Below are 22,787 nucleotides of genomic sequence, written 5' to 3'. Positions count from 1 at the left end.
AACAAATTCTATTAAATAATGATGTACTTGTTGAACAAGGAAAATCAAAGGTAGGTTACGTCATATATATTTGTATAAAAAAACTTTTGATATGATCCGTGAGACTGTCTCATTAAAATTTTTGTGAATTTTTTATTATAAGATTAATCATATATTTTCATGAAAATAAGTTGAAAAATGACATATTTAAATTATATTAAAATAAATATATGAAACAACGACATTTTTCATTTGAATACATCAACTATGTGGTGTGATAGTAGAAAAATTTATAAACATGAATAAAGATTTATTACAAAAATGCATATTAGATCGTCTCACAAGTTTATTTTGTGCAGCAAATTTTCGACTCGACTTGAGCCATGAAAAATGTTAGGATCCGTGAAGTTTTTAGGAAGTTGTTGAATAATCACTTCAGATTTCAAATAATATTGCTTCTGAAAAGTGTGCTTTTGAAATTTTTAAGAATTTAGAAGCTGGTTTTATTCTTGAGAAGTGAAGCAGACTACTTTGATAAGTGTGGAAACAACCCTCAACACTTTAGTGAAACTATATTCAGTAGGTTAGTAAGACACATAACTTGTTTTTGGAAGTTCGAATGACAAAATTCTTATTCGTCTCTCCTTCTTCTGTTTCTAAGAGGATCACTAGAAGATTTTGATTGGTACATACTTGTATAAACCCAATTCAATAGGTCTTAACATTGTCTACTGAAACTCCTAGTATTACAATACATCACTTTGATCGATTTAGTTCTTGGATTGACATATCTATGGATTTTGTTTTGGGTTTTCCTAAGACTAAGAAGGGGATGGACTCAATATTTGTTGTTGTTGATAGATTATCTAAAATGACACATTTTATTGCTTGTCATATAATTGATGATGCATCTAACATTGCAGATTTGTTCTTTAGAGAAGTCGTTAGGTTGCATGGCATACCTAGGACTATAGTTTCTGATCTTGATTTTAAATTTTTGAGTTACTTTTGGAAAACTTTTGTGGGCTAAGCTTTGCACAAAATTGTTGTTTTCTACTACGTGTCATCCTCAAACGGATGGACAAACTAAAGTTGTTAATAGAACTTTAGGAACACTTTTGCGTGATATTCTTAAAAAGAACTTAAAAAATTGGGAAGAATGTTTACCATTTGTTGAGTTTGCTTATAATCATAGCGTGCATTTTACTACAAATTATTCGCCATTTGAAATTGTGTATGATTTTAATCATTTGAATCCGTTGGATTTGATGTCTTTACCTATGAATGAAAGGTTAAACATGGATAACAAAAAGAAGGCTGAATTTGTTAGGGGTTTGCATGAAAAGGACAAGGCCAACATTGAGAAGAAAAATGAGCAATATGCCAAGCAAGCAAACAAGAGGAAGAAAAATGTTGTTTTTGAGAAGGGTGGTTAGGTATGGCTACACTTGCGGAAGGAAAGGTTCCCCAAGAAGAGACGTTCAAAGCTGCTACCTAGGGGTGATGGACCATTTCAAGTCCTTGAAAGGATCAATGACAACGTCTAAACTCGATCTACCAGGGGAGTATAACGTGAGTTCTACTTTTAATGTTAGCGATCTTTCGTTGTTTGATGTAGGTGATGAGCAAGATTTGAGCACAAATCCTTTCAAGAAGAGGAGGATGATGCGATCACGGATGGTCAAGCTCCAAGGAAGGCATGAGATCCTTTGGAATTGTCGGAGGGACCAATCACGAGGGAACGACTGAAGAGATTTAAGGAAACATTTCATGGGCTTATGAGCAATTAAGAAGGGCTTACAAGTAACATGCAAAGTGCCGAAAGGTTTCGCGATGCATGAGAGTAAGTTTGGGAGTCATACGAACATTATTCAAGTGATAAATGGTGAAGAGCCCAAAAGCCCTAGCGCCCGAGCGGCCAAATCTTACCTCCCGAGCACCACACTTACTGTCTAAGGGATGATTTCCAGAACACCTCGCGCCCAAGTGGCGACCGAGCGCCAAAACTGCAGAACACTCGGAGCTCGAGCGGTCAAATCCTACCACCCGAGCGCGTCCAAACTGCGAGAAAATCCTTGTTTTCTTGTTAAGAATCCTAATTAGTTTGGTACCTAGATTTGATATCTTTTTGAGTATGTAAACATATTTTGGACGAAATTTTTAACACAATTCAGATTATTCATTGAGTTTATACAATTGTTTTGATTTTTCTCTCAACTCTTTCAAGGCTTTTGTTTTGTTTTCAAAATCAAACTTATCAAAGTTTTACTTTGTGGTGTTTGTCGATTGTTTCTTACGCGGATTTTCAAAGACGAGTTCTTTGAAGGTTCGTTCGAGTTTTGGTTGTTTTTTTGTGATTCTTTATTGCTAAAGCTCGTAGTTTAGGGGTGAAGGTCGCACAATACTTGATTCAAAAGGTCGGGACAACAAAACGAATCCTTAAACGTCATCGAATTCAGGCGCGATACCAATTAATCGTGTTTGTTTTTCTTGCATAAGAGGATTCATATCACCATGTTTTAAACTCGTCCGTTCGAAGCGGGTTAAAACTCGTTCAAAGGGGTTTCAGAGCGGGACCGAGTCAACAGATCCAATGACGGCTCTGGGAAGGGTCTCGAGTTTGGGTGAACCCACCCGATATATATATTATTAATAATTTATTTAAGTTGCTTTTAATTAAATGTATAGTGGGTTATAGTCCAATCCGAGTTAGACCCGTCAGGTTTTGAGGCGGGGTAGGTCGGGTCTAAAAAAGAGACGGGGCGAGTTTAGGTTCGGATCCTAATTTTTCTTGGTGGGACGGATCTCGGGTTTGGTCAGAACAGTCCTGAACCCGTGTCATTGTCATCCCTAATTTTATTAAATGAGAACCCATATTCGTCACTATTTGGTGCGTACTGAATTATCCTACAATCATGCTAACCATGTAAATCGTGTTGCAAAAGCCCTGTTGGCTCGCTTGAAAAATTGTTTGTAGGAAGAAAAAGGTTCATGACAGTTGATAAGCAGTCACTTGCTCTATTTTCTTTAAGATCGAATATAAGGTAAATCTTGTATATATAGTAAAATGACTTTGTTATAAGAAATCTTATATATATATGTACACGCGCACACATCATGCTTATCAGTTCTTCAAACCACACGGGGCTCGGGCTTCTTGGTTTTCGGTTGTGGAGGCATACAGAATGCTGAAAACATACCTTCATTTTAAGGTTGTGTGCACAAGCTCGATTGCTTATGAGAGACGACTTATCTAATTTTGTCACTGACAAAAGGACGAAATTTATGTTACACAGATTTAGAAAAAAAGTGTTTAGGAACATGGTATGAGACTGGATTGGAATTTGGTTTGTCATGACGATCATTTTGAGTGTTATGAAGTGGTTCAATAAGGTATATCAATGTAATTATTTAAATTTATTTACATACTGTAATATATACTATATAGATATGACTAATTCTAAATAAATCATTTTTTAATAAATGAAAAAATAGATATTTTTGTTAAATTTCACTATAAATTACTTGTAATCGTATCTGATGCTGAAAATTCGTTACTCAAAATTGAGGAATATAGGTAATCAACCAATCCGAGTGAACACATCTCTCTGGGAGAACACATCAATCTAGTGAACATGCCACTCCAAGAGAACAAGTCAATCCAGTGAACACGCCATTCTAGGAGAATAAGTCAATCCGGGTGAACACGTCTCTCCGGGAAGATATGTCAATCCGGGTGAACACGCCACTCTAGGAGAACAGACACTCCTTCTGCGTCCACACCAATGAATTTTGAGGTTGTCACTTGCGTCATGAAATGAGGTAAGAGGCGTCGGAGGATACCCGACGAAAATATTCTGATGCTCAAGTCAGCGATCATCTCAAAGTATATACCCACAAAAACTAGAATCTTTTATAGCAAAAGTTGAGATATATCTTGAATATCCATTTATAAAATTTTCAAGGACTTAATGGCCATTCATTCAAGTTTACTGACTTTTAGCCCATAATGATTTAAGTTTAACCAAACCCAATATAACTCAAACAGATTTCAAATAATTAAAATTAAATTGAATTATTTGACACCCCATGAGCATCAATATGTATTAATTAGACCTTAACAAAATAATGTACTAATTTATCAATTTATTATTCTTTTTTACTCTTTTTCTAAATTTGCCAATATTCATCTGTCCACATATTTCTAGGATAAATATTTCCTAATACTACCTTATTTAACCAATCTACATTATGTCTTCTCTTATTTTTAATATTGAAATGAGAATGTTCCACATTTTTTACATTGCTTGATTTATTAGATTAAATAAAAAATGTATGATACAGTGATAATAAATTTTTTTAAAAATTGAGAATATATTTATTTTTACTTTAATATTCAAGGAATAATACTTGATAAATGCATAATAAATATATTTGCTTTTCAAATAAAATTATTATTATTATTATTAATAACTTGTAAATGTGGTAAAGAATGATGCGATAGGCTCTAAACCTTTGAAAAGGGGCAGGGTCAAGATTCCACGTGGCACAGTAAGAACCGTTGATATGGAAAAAGTTGCTCGCTCTTTAACAGTTTGAAATTCTACTTACTCATATTTGAATTCTTTGACCGTTTATTTAATCTCTGTTTATTTTTTCTCTCCAGAAACGCACAGGTGACACACTTGTATTCGTACTTGGAAGCACACTGCGTGCTTGTCTCTCTCTAAATTCGACATTGGATTTGCAGAGGTGTGTGTGGAGCATCGTTCTCTTGGATCTACAGATGCTTTTTGAAGCGATCGCCTCCCGAAGCGCATCTATTTCGAGTTTCTAACTCGTCGATTGTGATCCGTCGAGCTAGGTTTGGTGAAATTGAATCCTGATTGGAGCTTTTTATTGTTCAATAAAAGGTATGAAATCTGGATTTCTTAAGTTTGATTGTGATTCACACACATGAAAACGATCAATTTTGTCCCATTTTCAGCGATTTCTACTGCATTTGAGGACCTTCGTACACAGGTGTGCTTAAGGTCAGGTTATCTTCCTTTCACCCAATGTTTTGAGTCGGTTTCTGTTGTTTTATCATGGTTTCACTTTTCCTTTTCGGTCTGCGACCTAGAGGCAAAATTGAAGCTTTCAATCCGAGATTTTGTAGCAATAAATAGTGTAGGTGTGTATAATATACATATTGGGAAATTTTTTGTTGAATTGATTTCAAAGTTTTGAGTTTGATACTGCCGTCCATCTGTGCATTTTGTCTACTTCGAATTTAATTGTTCCAAATCCATCAATCGGGTTAATTGTTGTTAAGAAAATCAAATAAACAATTTCTGAATTTCATGGGCCTGCCCTGAACCACATAATGCTATCGAGAATAGAAATTTATTCATAAAGGGGCATGAAAATAGTACCTTTTGAGGTGGGATTTGTGATTTGAGGGGTTAAAGTGTTTTTGGATGTTGGTATTCTGGAGCCAGTGCAAGACGTTGTATTTGCTCAATTTATAGGATTGATTGCAAAGGATGGGTAGATAGTGGAAGACGCTGGTAATAGTGCTTTGAAAAGCATATTGAAAATTGTACTGTGAAGTATGAAATTCCAATTATATGAGAGGAAACAGTGTTTGGAGAAGAAACTGCCATACAGTTTTTGGAGAAGAAATTGTTGTGGCAGTTTCCCACATTCTAATGTTGTCAATAGAATTAGGGTTAAATTAGTGTTTTGATTTTTTGACATACCAATGGGGACCATTCAGTTATGCTCTCATCCTTACTTGCTTTTCCTGAAGTAATATGCCTGGATTAAGTATGAACAAGAGGATAATGCCTACCGATTTCTTCCAAATCATTATGGTATCTAAGGTTTTGGTTTTAACATTCTGACTTGTCTCTTATTTGATTTTTGTCTATCATGAAGCCTTTGACTTCATCCTTGATTGTTATATCCCCTACCTCATTGTTGGGTAGCATATAATGATCTGGGAGGGACAATTTGGAGAAATTTGCCTTCTTGTGGTAATTTGCGTGTATAAATCTGCGTATCTGTGAAGCAAATATGGAAAGTGATATGACAAGCACCACAGCTCCAGATGGTTCCAGAAATGGTCTGCAAAGATCTCGACCTTTACATGGGTAACAAAGAGTTTTTTTTGGTTTGCTTAAAATACTTTTACAATTCATATGTTTCTGGGTTCTTCTGATGCATTTTGATTGTAGCAGTGTTTGTTAACCTGTTTACTTTCTTTTGAGCATTTTTTGGGTTGATGTCGTCATTATTTCCAAAATGTCCAGATTCTTTTTGGGGTATGAGTCACTAACACAGAAAATTGTATTGCATTTAGCTGTTTTGACATTTGCATAATTTTTAGCAGGAGGACAAGTGGTCCTACAAGGCGTTCCACAAAGGGACAGTGGACTAAAGAAGAGGTCAGTTAGATTCTTTGTTGATAATATGAACGTATCTGTCCATATCAGCTGTCTTTCCAGGATTTATTTTGTATGCATATATTTTGAAAATAGGAACTTATATATGATGTCCTTTTTTTTGTTGTGTTGACGTATATATTTTTTCTGTGTAAATTGCAAGTCGCGCAGTACATTGCTTTCTGAATTTTATCTGGGAAAAAACCAGGAAACTCTATGAAGGTTGTTCTCAATATGCATTGTCGCAATCCGTTTCAATTTTTTTTCTGGATTAGAAGGGTCTACAATTTCTTGGTTTCTACCCAATGTGATGGTGTTTCTGAGAATTGAATTAATAACTACTTCTCTCCTAATTGGGCTGGTAACTTTTTGGTATGCCTCAAATTGAATCTTGTTTAAATTTCCATTAGTGATGAATTGTGAAAAACTTGTATTTTATCATGGTTGAGGAGAGTTTTGAACAAAGAACATGATCCATGTGTGGAAGAGTTGCACAATTTCACGGTAACTCACAGAAAACAAATGAATACTATCTTTGTAGAGTTTTTGGCTGTTATAGTTATGAATGCCTACATTTAAGATATAAGTTTAAGCATGAATTGTTTGGGTTTGTAGCTTTAATAGTACTCAATTGCCTTTGATAAAGTTCATTTTTATGTTTTGTTTGCATTCAGTTGTAACAATATACACTGATATTGTTTTAAATAGTGTGTGGGGTCCTTTTTAACATCTGCACTTTTGTCTATTGTTTAAAATTTGTGATCCTATACATCTTTTTTTACCCTTATTTTTACAGGATGAAGTATTGTGTGTTGCTGTTCAACGTTTCAAAGGAAAAAACTGGAAAAAAATAGGTAGCAAAAAAATAAAATTGCAAATGGTGCCTTTCGTCAATTAGTATTGATCTGACTAGAAATTTGTTCGAATATCCTATGGTTTTCTGGAGTCCCAAATCCTTGTCAACTTAACTTGCAATTATTAAATAGCTTATAATATTTTAGAACAGCCTCCCTGTAACTTGAACTTTCCGACAAAATACAACTCAAATATGTATTCAGTACAAGTCTATCCCCATAACAGTAATGCATATCCCCAAAAGTAGTGTATGTCAGCCGATCTAAATATAATCAACATTATTAGCAAGAGTATTTGTACTTGAATCGTTGCTTAAACGACTCCTATATCCAACCTACACTTCTTCTACTGCCTGGACCTCTCTCAACCGTTCCTTTCAGCTGTTTCAAGTTTCAATAGAAACGTCCTCACATGAACGTGCAGCACACATATACAAGTATAACCTCTTCAAACATAATAAGATAGACATGAAATGAAAGAGTAATTATGCCAAGCGTAAAATTTTACTCCCTGAATAAATGATGTCGGAGTAAGAATTTCCTTGGCATTAATCCTAAACATCCATGAAATTCTTTTGTGTGGTCTATTTGTTATTTCAACTTTATAGAAAAGTCAAGTGTATTCTAATCAAGTCCGTAATTAGAGTTTTCTCCTATATATTTTTACTCGCCCTTTTTTCGTATGGGTTTGACTTGATTACATATTCATTCCTGTATTTTAAGAGTTGGCATAGTTGAGGTTTTGACAATATGACATGAACCGTATGTAGCGGAATGTTTCAAGGATCGGACAGATGTACAATGCTTACATAGGTGGCAGAAGGTTCTTAATCCAGAACTTGTCAAAGGTCCATGGTCAAAAGAGGTTAGGCACTTTTTCTTTTCTTCCTTCTGGATTTGGCTCCCTGCTCTCACCCTCGGTTGATTGTAATTCTCTCATTTGTGTTGGCTACTTGAATATTTCACGAGATCCCATCTAATACTTCTTTTAATATCTGATAGGAGGATGGAATCATGATTGAGTTAGTGAATACATATGGTCCAAAAAAATGGTCTACCATTGCACAGCATCTCCCTGGACGGATTGGGAAACAATGTCGGGAAAGGTAAACTTGTAGGAGTTTACCTTGATCTCTAGAGTTTCCCCTTGATGTTTATATAAATATTTCATTGTTAAAAGCACTTTCTATTTATATGCTTCCAAAGTTTATGAACAAAGCATGTATAAAAGTTTATGCTTCATTTCAGAATTAAATATTCAATCCGTCGAGGTGCAAATTTTTTAATCTTGCCCATAAGCTTAGTAGACAATTTCGTTTCTTATATCTCGTTGTCTGTAAGCTGCAGTGTATGATTCCATTCCTTATATCTTCTCTCTGCAGTGTGTTTTATCTATTGATAATGTTCGTTTTTTTGCAGATGGCACAATCATCTGAATCCTAACATAAACAAAGAAGCATGGACACAAGATGAGGAATTGGCTTTGATTCATGCGCACCAAATTTATGGAAATAAGTGGGCAGAGTTGACTAAGTTTTTACCTGGGAGGTACTTGAATGCATGCTAATTACAAGAAAAATAATGTTATGCTGTTATCGAATATGAGCTTTCATATGTAAATTACCAATATATCATTTATATATTCTATTTATTACTCCTCAAGAGAGGTCTGTGCGTGCTATCAGGACTGACAATGCAATTAAAAATCATTGGAATAGCTCTGTGAAGAAAAAGATAGACATATATATGGCATCAGGGTTACTTTCACAGCTCCAAGGTCCACCTCTTGTTACCAATGCACACAAATCAGCAGCATCGTCTTCGTCCAAAACACAACAGAGTAGTGAAGACGGTAGTGTTGTTAGAGATGGAGTAGAAGTGGAAGAAGTTTCTGAGTGTAGTCAAGCTTCAATTATGGCTGGTTTGTCTCAATGCACAAATCATGTGGTTAATTCGACAATAGAACTTAATAGAGGGAATGGCAGAGTTACTGAAGAATCCAGCACAGTGCCATGTTCTGAAGATTATCGTCCTGCAATTCATGAAGTTTCATATTCCATACCAGAAGTTCCTTGCGAGTTTGGTAGTTCTTCTAAGTTCCTTGAACAAGTTTTCTCTTTAGACTGGACGACATTTGCTGGTAAAGATTTTCAGTTAAATCCAAATGAGCTACTTGACATGTCTTTGCTGGATCTGGGGCAAGAATCATCTGGACAATTCCAGTCATCTTTGAGTGTCATGGAAAACCATGAAACGGTACCCTTTCCGCCAGAGACTTCTATGGGTGCACCAACATCGATGGAAAACACAATGGCAAATTCTGATTTTCTTAATTTTGTAGCTGATTCAGATTGTAGAATGGTTTACCCTGACGTGGGCCATGATGGATACTGTCCCTTAGAAAATGTAATTTCCCATATCGATGGAGCTGCAGAGCCATTGGTTCACCACTCTTTGAATTTTCAGATTCCTGAGGATGGGAACTTTACTTCACAGTCTTGTTATATGCCATCTGATATGCTTGGAATCTCATATAGTCAACCTCTCCCTGTTCGTACTCACCTTCCTTCTGATGATGGTTCACTTATGTTTGATATGAAGTCAAATCAGCATAACTATTTTTTGATCAGTAATACAGCACAAGAATCTCTTTTACCTTGCACGAATGAAGGTTTTACAAATGCCAAATATTCTAATTGCTCTCCCAGCGAAGATATGACCAATCAGACAGCAGGATTGTCAACAGTAGTTCCAGCCAATGATTTTGTTTTGGCACCATCAAATGATTCTGAAAATTTTTCTTTTGGGGACAAAGATTCTGCTGCAACCAATGAACAAAAGGACTCGGGAGCTTTATATTATGAGCCTCCTCGTTTTCCAAGCCTAGATATACCTTTCTTTAGTTGTGATCTTATACAGCCTGGAAGTGACATGCATCAAGAGTACAGTCCACTTGGCATTCGTCAACTAATGATATCTTCTATGACTCCATTCAAACTATGGGATTCCCCGACAAGAGATGATAGTCCACATGCTGTTCTTAAAAGTGCTGCCAAATCTTTTACCACAACCCCATCAATACTGAAAAAAAGACACCGTGATTTGGTATCTCCTTTGTCTGAACAGAGAGGTGAAAAGAAGCTTGGAGGTGATTCAAACCAAGAGTCATTCTCCAACCTGACCAATGATTTTTCCCGGTTAGAGGTCATGTTTGATTCGTGTGTAAACCATAGACGACTATTGACAGATGTATCTTCAAACAACAACAAAAACATCGAAACATCATATGTAGGAAAAGAAAACGTGGCTCCAGCTTGTGAAAAGGTGAAAAAGGAAATTAATGAAATGAATGTTGTTTCAGATAGCACAATGCAGCAGAAAGCATTACATATCATCGATTTTAAAAAGGTAACCGAACAGACTTCTATCACAGAAGTCAAAACCAAGGCCAGAGGCAATGAAACAATGGAATTGGTTAGTGCCTCATTTTTTTTCCCTTGAAAGGTATGAGGAGGGTCTTTGTGTGGTGTCTGAATCTTGCAAATCCAAATAGTTGCTGCTTTCTTCGATAATTTGGGTTCTCGATTTGACACTGTTATATATAGTTTGTCCCTAGTGCATGGCTTTTTTAGGGTTCCTAGGTGTTTTACTTATGTAAAGTTTCTAAAGTTTGATTTTAAAGTTAACTTAAATCATGATCACTTTTCCATTTTGACAGAAAGGAGAGTTCTCTGGAATCTTTGTTGAACATGATATGAATGACATGCACCTCTTTTCTCCTGAACGCTTCGACTGTATGAGTGACAGATCAATTGGTCCAAGTGCTAGATCTCTAGGAAATCAGTATCCTAGAAGACTAGATGCTGTACCAAAACATGGAGCTATTTTATCTTCATCTGAAACTCCGTCTTTGTCTGTTGTTTGTTCTCCTCGGCTGCTTGCAAATAATGATAGGACTACTGTGGTCATAACTACGGCTCTCCAATCCATAAGTCCTTCAGAGAAGAAAGTCGAAAGTTCTGGCAAAGGTTTAGTTGTTGAAAACAATAACCTGTAAGATGAGTTCCATTTCCTATTTTATTCTGTTCTATTTTTGTGCTTGGTACTTCATTGTGTCCCATTTGTTTTTTATTGGCCATGGTGTCATAGAGTGTTTTTATTTCCTTTAGATATGTAGACACCCCATTCAAGAGGAGTATAGAATCTCCTTCGGCATGGAAATCCCCTTGGTTTATCAACAGTTTTGTGCCAGGGCCCAGAGTTGATACAGACATAACAATTGAGGTTAGAAGATATTCTTTTTGTCAAATTTTTAATTTTAATTTTTAAAAATATTTCAGCTCTCATATTTGGAAGTTTTGTAGGACATCGGGTACTTTTTAAGCCCAGGTGACAGAAGTTACGATGCCATTGGATTAATGAAGCAATTAGGAGAGCACACAGCTGGTGCATTCGCTGATGCTCAGGAGGTTTTGGGAAATGAAACTCCAGAAACAATATTGAAAGCAAAATGCGCAGAGAAAGAGAACCAAAATGTAAACTGTCAGGCAGAGCATCATTCCGTTTCAGCTTCAACTTTTCTGGTACACTTGCTAAGGACTGTTTTGAGAAACTTCCTTTTTTCTCTTTGTTTTCTACTTCAACTTGGTGTTTGTATTATTAGTGGGTGGTAAGCCATCATGTTTTTTTGCCTGGTCAAAGAACAGGGGACGGGACTAGAGGGATAGCTCCCTCCACCCCCCACACCTGACACAAGCACACCTGGTCCCAAGCTCAATTAATTTACAATAAATAGATATTAAATTTTATTTTTTCCCGTGGAAGTGAAATATTATATCCAGTTAGTGAGTATTACAAGAGTTTTTCCATAGGAAATCTTCAAGCTGTAAGGTGTGTTTAACATAAAAGTGCAGGAACACTAATCTGTGTGCATCAGATTTAGGTGTTGTGTGTCGGTGTTGTCAACACCGTTCACAACATGCATCGGAATGTATTATTTATCACACACATAAACTTTGATAACCAGAATAAGACGGATTAAATTATGTACAATTATGAATACTTGTACAATGTCTCGAGGCAAAATAATCACTAGAAAACTTGTAAATTGTTTACAAAACCCAATACTAGTGACACGTATAAAAAATATATTCCTTGACAACCCAAGGAAATAAAGTGCATCTAAAATACACCGAATAAAATCACATATGCAGATATTATGTTGCTTAAAACAGAAACCTCCAAGAACTCTTCAACCAACACTCCACAGGAGTGTTGTTCTTCGAGTATCTTCACCATGGATCAGCAACACAGCAAAGCAATATCTTGATCACGAAAAACCTTCTGATCAACAATTTTCAGCGCTCACTATTTTCTTTCTCCGTCAAAAAACCACACTGCGCGACCGTCCTTGCTCTCTATATTTATATCATGTATTTGACCCAGAGTTCATTGCATAAAAGAGTCCTATAATATATGGAAACAAGAGTTTCATTAGTAATAAAACTCTTTTAATCAAGGATAAAATATCTAGGGATAAATACCAAATTAGAACAAATCCTATATCATCTAGAGACAAATCTCATAGTCTAGAAATGTCAAACTCTAAATTGATGTTATCAATATAGTATAATAATTAAGAAATAATATATTCCTTTCAATCTCCTCTTTTCTGGACAAAAAACCAAAAAATGATAATCTTGTTTATCCTGTTAAACTCCCGCTCCCCTTGAGTTAAAGTTTATCTCCCCCTAAATTAAATGTGTTAAGAGCAGTGTTGTGACGTTGGTGTTGTTGACAGTGTTGTCAATGCGAACCTAGAACACTTGAAAACCTAAGAAAGAAAAATTCATTAAATGTGTTAGAGCAGTGTTGTGATGTTGGTGTTGTTGACAGTGTTGTCAACACGAACCTAGAACACTTGAAGACATAAGAAAGAAAAATTCATATCACTGGAATGCTAACATATATTACACCTGCATTAAACCGTCACACGCAAAATAGCATCACAGACTACAGATCATCTTTATCAATACTTGATCTTCATATGTATCCGTGAGCTCGTCTATCTCATCAGCTCCTTCGGTTGCTTCAACATCAACGTCATCCATTTTCATTTTCATTTTTGTTTCATACTCCACTTTTTTTACCAGAATGAACGTCGACCTCCAAAAGTAGCATGTACTCAGCAACCTGTTCTTCATAAAAAAGCGATGAGTTCCTTGGCATTTTGGATCTGCTTAAGGCCAAAATCGATCTGAGCCTGTAAATGAGAGGTAGATAGCATAACAAATCCATCAGAAATTGGAGTGGATGAGGATGGCAACAACATCGGTCACAGACCAGAGAAGATACAGTTTCTTGTTCCCTTTGAAGTATGCTAGCGCAATCTTTAATGTCTCGCCAATATCAGAGAGAGACTCATCAATGTCCTTGACGAATCCCTGAGATTCCAGAATCCCATAGATCAGGGACGGAAACGGCAACCTGGTTGATTTCAGTCCGCCCTCCGCAAATTGTAGAACAATCTTCAACACCAGTTTCCCAAAATTGAAAGGACGTCCTGTACCAATAACAAATAGGACAAAGGCTTGTGGCCTGGTAACCACAATTGTATCAGAAGAGAGAGTCCAGTTATGGACAGCTGTCTTATGCAAGACAGAATAAAAGGTCATATTTGCTGCAGAGATATGCTTGGGGCGACTTGGAAATTGTGTGATCGGCTCACTCGTGAGAACAAAGGTGATGTCATTAATGTCTGTAGTAATTTCATCATCTTCATCAGATGGGGTGTTATACAATATATTGATCACATCAAGAGAGAATTTGAAAATATTATCCCGCAAAAAAATTCTCCCGAATTTGACTGATTGATCATCTCCTAATTCAGGTATAACTCCACATCAAATTAAACCACTGATGTATATGCAACCACATAAATTCAAAATCAAGAAAATCAAGGTTTTTTTCAAATGTTGTGTGTTAGACACTAATACTTCGCTGACCATAATTAATTCACGAAAAATCAAGATGCATGTCCTAATTATGCCTAAAATATGATGAAATATTATAACAATCAGGCAATGAACAAATTGTGGTGTGTCTGAACTTGGTGTTGGCAGCACCTCTGTGTTTGAGTCAATCTTCCATAAAATTTCTTTTGAATTAGTAACGGTAGCTCCCACACTATAAAAACAGTTTCCAATGGACTCTTCTAGATAGCTTTTTCTATTACTATTTTGACTTAGAAGTGGTAGCTTCCACACTAGAAGAACGGTTTCGATGGACTCCTCTAGATAGTTTTTTTCATTTTCTCTTAAGCTATATTTTTATTCTCCACTTTGCTGTTTTACTCATTTTCGCTCATATTTTCCAACTCACTTTTTCACATTGGACAAATCATGATTTCCACGAACATCCTCAACTACTTGATGACTTGGATTAAGCATAAATCAATTTTCAATACTTGATTGGAAGTTTGACACTTAGGAGAGAATACCATTCAGAAATTGTCCTTACTGTTCAAACTTTACACAAAAACAGGATGAATGTGAGTATGCATTAGGTCTACCATCCTATTAAAGATCATGCATGCTAGGTGTTGTCACAAGTGTTGTAACACCCACGACAACATGCATGAGTAATCATTGTGCTCACAAGCTGAGAGACTTCCGAAGGTTGGAAAATCTCTCAAAATCTAAAGATTTCGTGAATATATCAACCAGTTTCTTTTCAGTTCCAACAAACTCCATCCGAATTATACATATTTCAACCAAATTTCGAATTAAGTGGTATCTTATGTCAATATGTTTTGTTCAAGCGTGTTGGAGTGGATTTTTAGAAATATCAATGACACTAGAATTGTCACAGTAAATAATCATGGTATCGCTGTGAAAGCCATAGCTCTCAATCATTTGGTTCATCCACACAAGTTGTGAGCAACAACTATTAGCTGCCACATATTCAGACTCAGCAGTGGATAGGGACACACAATTTTGCTTCTTACTGTACCATGACACCATATTATTCCCTAGTAGAAACAACCGCCAGTTGTACTCTTCCTATCATTTAGGTCACCAGCCCAGTCAGCATAAGAAAAGCCTACTAAATTCGTGTTGGTCTTTTGCGTGTACCGTAATCCTAAATCAAGTGTATCTGCTATGAGAATACATTTAGGATTTGTTTGGTACCTGACACATAGACAGACACTGAACATGATGTCGGGGCGACTAGCAATAAGATATAAAAGACTACCAATGCTGCAGTAGAAGGTGTTGTCAACACGGTCAGCAACATCGTCTCTAGACAGTTTCTCACTAGACCCCATGGGAGTTCTCATGTGTTTGACATTTTCATTTGAGAATTTCTTGATCAAGTTTTTGGCATATCGTGCAATTGTTTAATTTGCAATCCAAAAAGAAATTTAACTCTCATACCATGCTCATTTCAAATTGCAATGACATGCATTCAACAAAGTTATCAACCAGTTTTTGTGATGAATCAACAAAGATAATGTCATCTACATAAATTTGACAGATCAAAATATCATGCTTCAATTTTTGAATAAAGAGGGTTTTATCGACTCCACCTCGTTTAAAGCCCAAGTTTATCAAATAATCAATCAACCCACCATACCTTGCTCGTGGAGCCTGTTTCAGTCCATAGAGAGCATTCTTCAGCTTGTAAACATGGTCCAAGTGATGTGGATCTTCAAATCCTTTTGGTTGACTTACATTGGCTTTTCCATTCAAAATCCCATTTAAAACGCATTTTTTACGTCCATTTGATACAACTTAATGCGCATGTGACATGCTATGGCAAGCAACAGTCGGACATACTCAATTTGGGCTACAGGAGCAAAGGTTTCATCAAAATCCACCCCCTCAATCTGTGTATACCGTGTTTTGTTTCTAATGACGTTGACGGCTTCATCAGTTTTGTTTTTGAAGATCCATTTAGTTCTGATTACATTTACAATTTTAGGTCTTGGAACTAAATCTCATACATCATCGCGAACAAACTGTTCAAGTTCTTCATGCATAACATTGATCCAAAATTCGTCTTTTAATGCATCATCAATATTTTTTGCTCCAACGTGTGACACAAAGCAAGAATGACTAACCTTGGAGTACACAGAGCTCATGCATACTAACCTAATCATCTTTCGGTAGTCGACTTTCTCTTTTTTCTTTGTTTGCACATCTTCATGTACTTCACCAATGATTTGTGATGATGGGGAGCTCATGCATACTAACCTAATCATCTTTTGTTAGTTGACTTTCTCCTTTTTCCTTGTTTGCACATCTTCATGTACTTCACCAATGATTTGAGATGATGGGTGATTCTTTTGAATTTTGCTGGGAATTTCTTTTCCACAATTGATTACCACATCATCATCTTCATTCTCATTATCCACTGTTTCTGTGCAGCTTAGTGGCAGTGTTGTGCTGGGTGTTGCAACACTTGGCACAACACCAGCCTCAACACCAGTTCTGGTCAGTGACTTGCATGTGTCCAGCAATCCTTCTACATCATCCTCCATTGTTTTACCTTCCAAATCTGCAAGATCATCAAACACAACGTTAATGGACTCAATAGTCGTCCTGGTTCGCAGATTGAATACACGGTAAGCATATTTGTTTGTAGAATATCCAAGAAATAGACATTTGTGACTTTTGGAATCAAACTTTGCTAGATGATCTCGATCATTTAACACATAAAATACATATCCGAAGATATGAAAATACTTAAGGTTTGGCCTCCTTCCCATGATAATCTCATAAGAGGTCATAGTAGAACCACTCCTTAAATATACACGATTTGAGATATGATATGTCATGTTCAGGGCCTCGGCCCAAAAACGTTTTGAAATATTTTTTGAACCCAGCATGACTCGAGCCATTTCTTGCAAGGTTCGATTTTTCCTTTCAGCTATACTGTTTTGTTGGGGAGTCTTAGAGGCTGAAAATTCATGAGTTATTCCCTTTTTATCACATAAAGACGCAAATTGAGAGTTTTCAAACTCCTTACCATGATCGGTTCCGATCTTACCAACAGTCAGATTATGCAAGTTTGCAATCCTAGCATGCAGTTTTTTAAAAACATTAAACGAGTATGATTTCTCTCTAAGAAAGTTTACCCAAGAAAAACTCGAGAAATCATCAGTACTGACAAATGAGTATTTCTTACCACCTAGGCTCTCGACTTCCATTGGACCCATGAGATCCATATGCAGGAGTTCAAGACAACGTGTTTGGAACATAGGTTTGCTTTCCTTGTTGGCATGGTCCACAAATGTATGCAGTTCCTGAGCTTAAATTTGCTATACCTCATACAACATCATACTTACTAAGGTACTTCAACGTCTTGAAGTTTGCATGACCCAATTTTTTATGCCATCAGTCGAGTTCGCTTACTTTGCTATTTCGGTAAGCATGACCTTCACCCACTTGGTAGAAGTTGTCCCACTGTCGAAATATCATATACCCGCAATGTTAGTTTTTAATGACATATAAATGATATTGCATTGAATTACAGCTTTGGGTACCCAAACTTTCTTCACGGAAGGTTTCTTGGTTGCTGTGTTGCGCTTGGTGTTGGGCAACACTCGATTTGCATGCCAGTTCATGTAGTCATCTCTCAGTTTAAAATAAAAAAGTTTGATGTGACCTGACGTATGACAGTAGTGGCAAATAAAACGACGCTTTCTTTGTTTCGGTTTTTGCACTGAATTTGGCTTCTTGGTTGGAAGAGTCTTCACCACAAAGGATCAGTCTTCGGAGGAATTGGAGTGACTTTCTTTTCCTTTACAAAAACTGTTGATTGTGATCCAGAGTTGGAAGTTTCTCCATGTTCATATGTACTTTTTACGTATCCAAGACCAGCTCTACTGTCCTTTCCCATCATTAGCATTGAATCAAGTTTTGTTGAACTCGAGTTGAATTTTGCAAGTGTTTTCGAGGCCTTCTCAAGATCATCCTTGACTTTGCAAAGCTCAAGATCCTTTTTACTTAGCACAACTTTAAGTCGAGACATCAAGATTTTTTTTTACTTAGCACAACTTTAAGTCGAGACACTCACTCTTTTAGATTTGCATTCTCTTTTGAGATGATCGAATTTATCTTATTTCTTTTGATTCAATCTTCGTACAGCTCTTTATATATGTTACTGGCTTACTGCACACTTTCTAAGGTGAGTTCATCAGAGTCAACATCTTGGATTTCTTGATTGCTCGAGTTACCGTGAGTTTTGACATTGAGACACAAAGATTTTGAAGTGGTGTTGCGCCAGGTGTTGTGACACCTGAGGCAACACCTAGCTAGTTGACTTGTAGCTAGCATTTTTCCTTCAAAACATCAGACTAGGAAGAATGATCTTCTCCTTTATTGGATTACGGTTCTTCTTCTGAGTCGTCATCATTCAAGGATACTGTCATTTCTTTGTTCTTACGAAGTCTGTTGGCACATTCATTTGCGTAATGGCCGAAGCTAGAACATTTTTTGCAATGTACCCAATCGAGTCTTTTAAGATCTGGTCGAGCCATTAATTCATTCCTTGGTCTAAGATGTTCGTGAGAAAGTGCAGGTTTCTTATTCTTTTCAGAAACGACAGACGAATGTTTCGGTGGTTGAATTGTTTTCTTTTTGTCTCTCATCCTTTTTAGGTAATCACCGAATTTCTTCATAATCAAGGAGATTGAATCTTCACATAGGTTAAACTCATTTACTTCCTGAATTAATTCATCGAAGGAGTCGTCAGAAGCTTGCAGTGCAACTTCCTTCCCTTTGTTTCTTTTCTGTAAGTCTAGATTCATCTCGAATGTTCTGAGCGAGCTGTTCAAATCTTCCAGGTTAAGCGTAGAGGTGTCCTTAGACTCGTCAATTCATAGATTTTGATGTTGAAGCGTTCTGGAAAGGATCTCAAGACCTTGTTGATTAGTCTTTCATTCGACATAGGATAATCGAGACTAAAGACTTCATTCGCAATATCACGCAGTCTTCGATCATATTCAACAATAGTCTACATCGACACTAGGAGATGACCAACCACCCAAAACTCATTGCCAAGCCTTTTCTTCAATGGATTTAATGTAAACTCTAATCTTGACTTTCCAAAATGCGTAGTTGGATCCATCTAGAATCGGTGGTCGAAAAGCAGAGTTAACAGACAACACGTTTATTGTACTTTTTCCTGTTTAAACAAGAAAATAATCAGAATCAACACTTAGTATATCAAGAGTTGGTTCTGATACCACTTGTAAGGTGTGTTTAACATAAAAGTGCAAAAACACTAAATTTGTATGTATCAGATTTAGGTGTTGTGTGTCGGTGTTGTCAACACCGTTCATAACATACAACAGAATGTATTATTTATCATACACAAACTTTGATAACCAGAATAAGACGGATTAAATTATGTACAAGTATTCAGTCGGTGTTGTCAACACCGTTCATAACATGCAGCGGAATGTATTAGTTATCACACACATAAACTTTCAACCAACATTCCACACTAGTGTTGTTCTTCGAGTGTCTTCAACACGGATCAGCAACACAACGAAGCAATATCTTGATCTCGAAAAACCTTGTGATCAACAATCTTCAGCGCTCACTATTTTCTTTCTCTGTCAAAAAACCACACTGCGCGACCGTCCCAGCTCTCTATATTTATATAATTTATTTGACCTAGAGTTCACCCATAAATGAGTCGTACAATATATGGAAACAAGAGTTTCATTAGGAATAAAACTCTTTTAATAAAGGATAAAATATCTGGGGATAAATAGCAAATTAAAACAAATCTTATAACATCTAGAGATAAAATTAAATCAAATCTCATAGTCTAAAAAGGTAAAACTCTAAATTGATTTTATCAATATAGTAGAATAATTGAGGAATAATGTATTCCTTTCACAAGCCATCGTGTTACGTTTATGTAGGTCAATGGGCGGAGTTCCCCCTCAAAATTATAGATGTTATCTTGTTTTGTCCCTTCTAAGTTACCCAGTGAGTGTTACAAGGGTTTCTACTTGGGAAACGTTAATTGTCGTTAAAATCTTGAACTCTAGTCCAAGAATAAGCCATTCCCTATACGTATTAGGGTCTGGCAATGTCACTTAATTCACCGTACGACTAGAGCCTAGAAACATGTAATCCCTGGTGTTAATATGGTATAGCTTGGTGATTATGATGGTTATAGCAGCAATCAGTTACAGAAACATATGTCGTGATAGGAAAGGATTTGAGAGTGGATTTACAAATGTACTTTTTTCTCGTTCATTGCATCTTTTTGGTCAAAAATTATTTTGCCCTGTATACCAAGTTTTTGAAAGCCAACCACTCAATATAAGTTGAGCATGATTAATTATCTGGTGCTTGTGTTTGAAATTGTTTCGTTCTGTGATGTTTGTGCATGCATTACTTCCCCAATTTGGTGAGATGCTCTACGTTACATTTTCCATCAAAAATTAAAAAGATTTAGTTTTTCGCCTACTCTTCTCCAAATTGTCTAGTAAAACTATTTTTCTTCGAAAATTCAGGCGGAGAGACGAATACTTGATTTTAGTGAATGTGGAACACCTGGAAGATAAACTGGAAAAATCTCGAGCAGGTAATAGTTGTACAAGTCCCTGTTCTTGTTCTTATTTGGTGAAGAAAGTTGTTAGTAGAGTTAAGTGTAAAGCGATAATAACTACAATATGTAAGTGTAATATTTGAGATTCAATTATTATATGGCGATGATACATAATGTGTAACATTTCATTTTAATTTATTATATGAATCATTTGTTGATATTCTACTGTATCATACAGAACATAAGAAAGAGGGCGAAATTTACCCAAATGTTTGGTGCTTGATTGTTGATTTGTATGAATTTGATTCAATTTATAAACATAAATGAATTGATCAGAATGTGTTCTAAAGAGAAGGTTGTTGATTACTTTGACTCTTTATTTCTCGGGGGTAAATATGTCTGAATATATGTAAATGAGTTGCTCAATTTGTTTTATTGTAATTTTATTAAACCTAATTGCTGATATCAAATCTGTGTAAATAAAAAATACGTTAATGACTAACCTCAAAATTTTTCACCCTTTATCGATCCATAACAACACATCGATGTGAATTTGTGATGTTTGTTCTGACATTAAAGTCCCAATAGAAGAGTACAAATCAACTCGAGTCTGGAAATAAAAATTGTGCCAGGGAAAAACCAAGTTAGATAGGATCTTGTGTTATATGGAAGTAGCTAAAAAATTTGTAGGAAGATGGAAAAAATGTAACGGAACGCTTGAGCTGTTGTAAAATTTAATTATAGTTTTTGGTAGAGTGAAGAAACGTTTTTGGTGAAACGACAAAACATTCACTAAAAAAAATTAAAAAGAGAAAAAAGATGGCGTTGGTCCGTTGGACGTGCACCGTAGCTAAACTGTTCAAAATTGCGTTAAATTTAACGCAACAAAGGAGAGTGCATTGCCTCTATTTGTCCCCATCGGAAATGCCCTTGCGACAATGTTTGCAGATTGTTCAATCATTGAGTTTCTGTCATTTTCGGTGTATTTTTATATATGATTTTTGTATGATTATCCGAAAAAAATACTCTCGATATAACATAAAATAAATTTTTTTTTTATTTTTTCTAATGTCGACCTCGAAGGACCGTAATTCTTTGTCAGATAATATATAAGATGGAACCATTGTGGGGCGTGATTGAGGATGTCATTCCGGCACTGGTCCACGTGAATGGACCAAGATTTTAACTTCTAATCAAACGAAACAATGCAAGTCTATCCATTATATTCTCGCCGATCTGATACCAAAGAAAAGAAACTAGAAAATTAAACTTAAAACATTCGATTAGTTTGAAAGAAATTAAAAAGGAATAGTATTTAGGTGACGTAAATACAAGATCATGCCATCGATATATACACCTCTTCGATTCTTTCCTTGACTTAATTGTCTTGTTTTGAAAGCCTATCAAATTCCATTCCGTTAAGAGTAAAGCATAGTTTTTACAAGTTCTAATTAATTACAGAAAAAGCACTTTTTTGAAAAAAAAAACTATATTATGATAATTATTAAATTATTTTTGTAATCATCACATTTTAGAGGAAGAATTTGTAGATTTTTTAATAAGTTATTGAAAATGTAGTGAATTAGCTCCGTGAGGATGAAGAAGATATTTGTAACATTAGATATTTATTAATTTATGTCATCGAAAAGGAACCACCATTCATTGGATTCAGATATTTATTTATTTATTTATTATTATTTAATTAAACTTTAGCAAAGTTTCTTGGAACAAATTTTATGCCATACTCGTACCTGTACTAAAGCCAAAAAAATTGTGAACAAGTCAATATTTAATTTTATTATTATCATCATTTGTTTAAAGATTATACAACCGGACGGATGTTATTTTATTAAAAATTATAATTAGTGATAATGGTATAATATTAATTTTATTTCATAAGATGGCCAAAAGCCAATATCGATCAAATTTACATCACAAATTTCGTTTTTTTCCTGAC

At 35.7% G+C, this 22,787-nt stretch overlaps 1 protein-coding gene across 5 annotated transcripts; it reads left to right on the top strand.

The window, feature by feature from the left end:
- Positions 1-4,628: 4,628 nt before the first annotated feature.
- On the top strand, positions 4,629-21,050 carry LOC140973623 (transcription factor MYB3R-1-like). 5 transcript variants are annotated; one of them, XM_073436575.1, is made up of 14 exons: positions 4,629-4,892; positions 4,967-5,001; positions 5,899-6,113; positions 6,350-6,407; positions 7,201-7,258; positions 8,029-8,123; positions 8,261-8,364; positions 8,678-8,806; positions 8,944-10,732; positions 10,977-11,311; positions 11,428-11,542; positions 11,623-11,841; positions 16,687-16,883; positions 20,796-21,050. In XM_073436575.1, exons 3-14 carry the CDS (start codon positions 6,037-6,039, stop codon positions 20,971-20,973), a joined length of 3,354 nt encoding a protein of 1,117 aa, XP_073292676.1. In that variant the 5' UTR covers positions 4,629-4,892; positions 4,967-5,001; positions 5,899-6,036; the 3' UTR covers positions 20,974-21,050. The 5 variants fall into 5 exon arrangements, with proteins under 5 accessions (XP_073292676.1, XP_073292677.1, XP_073292675.1 ...); XM_073436576.1 differs by having other exon boundaries at positions 4,967-5,012; positions 6,353-6,407; XM_073436574.1 differs by having other exon boundaries at positions 4,967-5,012.
- The last annotated feature ends 1,737 nt before the right edge of the window (positions 21,051-22,787 follow it).

The sequence above is a fragment of the Primulina huaijiensis genome, chromosome 3, assembly GCF_012295235.1.
Source record: "Primulina huaijiensis isolate GDHJ02 chromosome 3, ASM1229523v2, whole genome shotgun sequence".
NCBI classification, from domain to species: Eukaryota; Viridiplantae; Streptophyta; class Magnoliopsida; order Lamiales; family Gesneriaceae; genus Primulina; species Primulina huaijiensis.
This window is presented reverse-complemented; position numbering and strand designations above follow the sequence as displayed.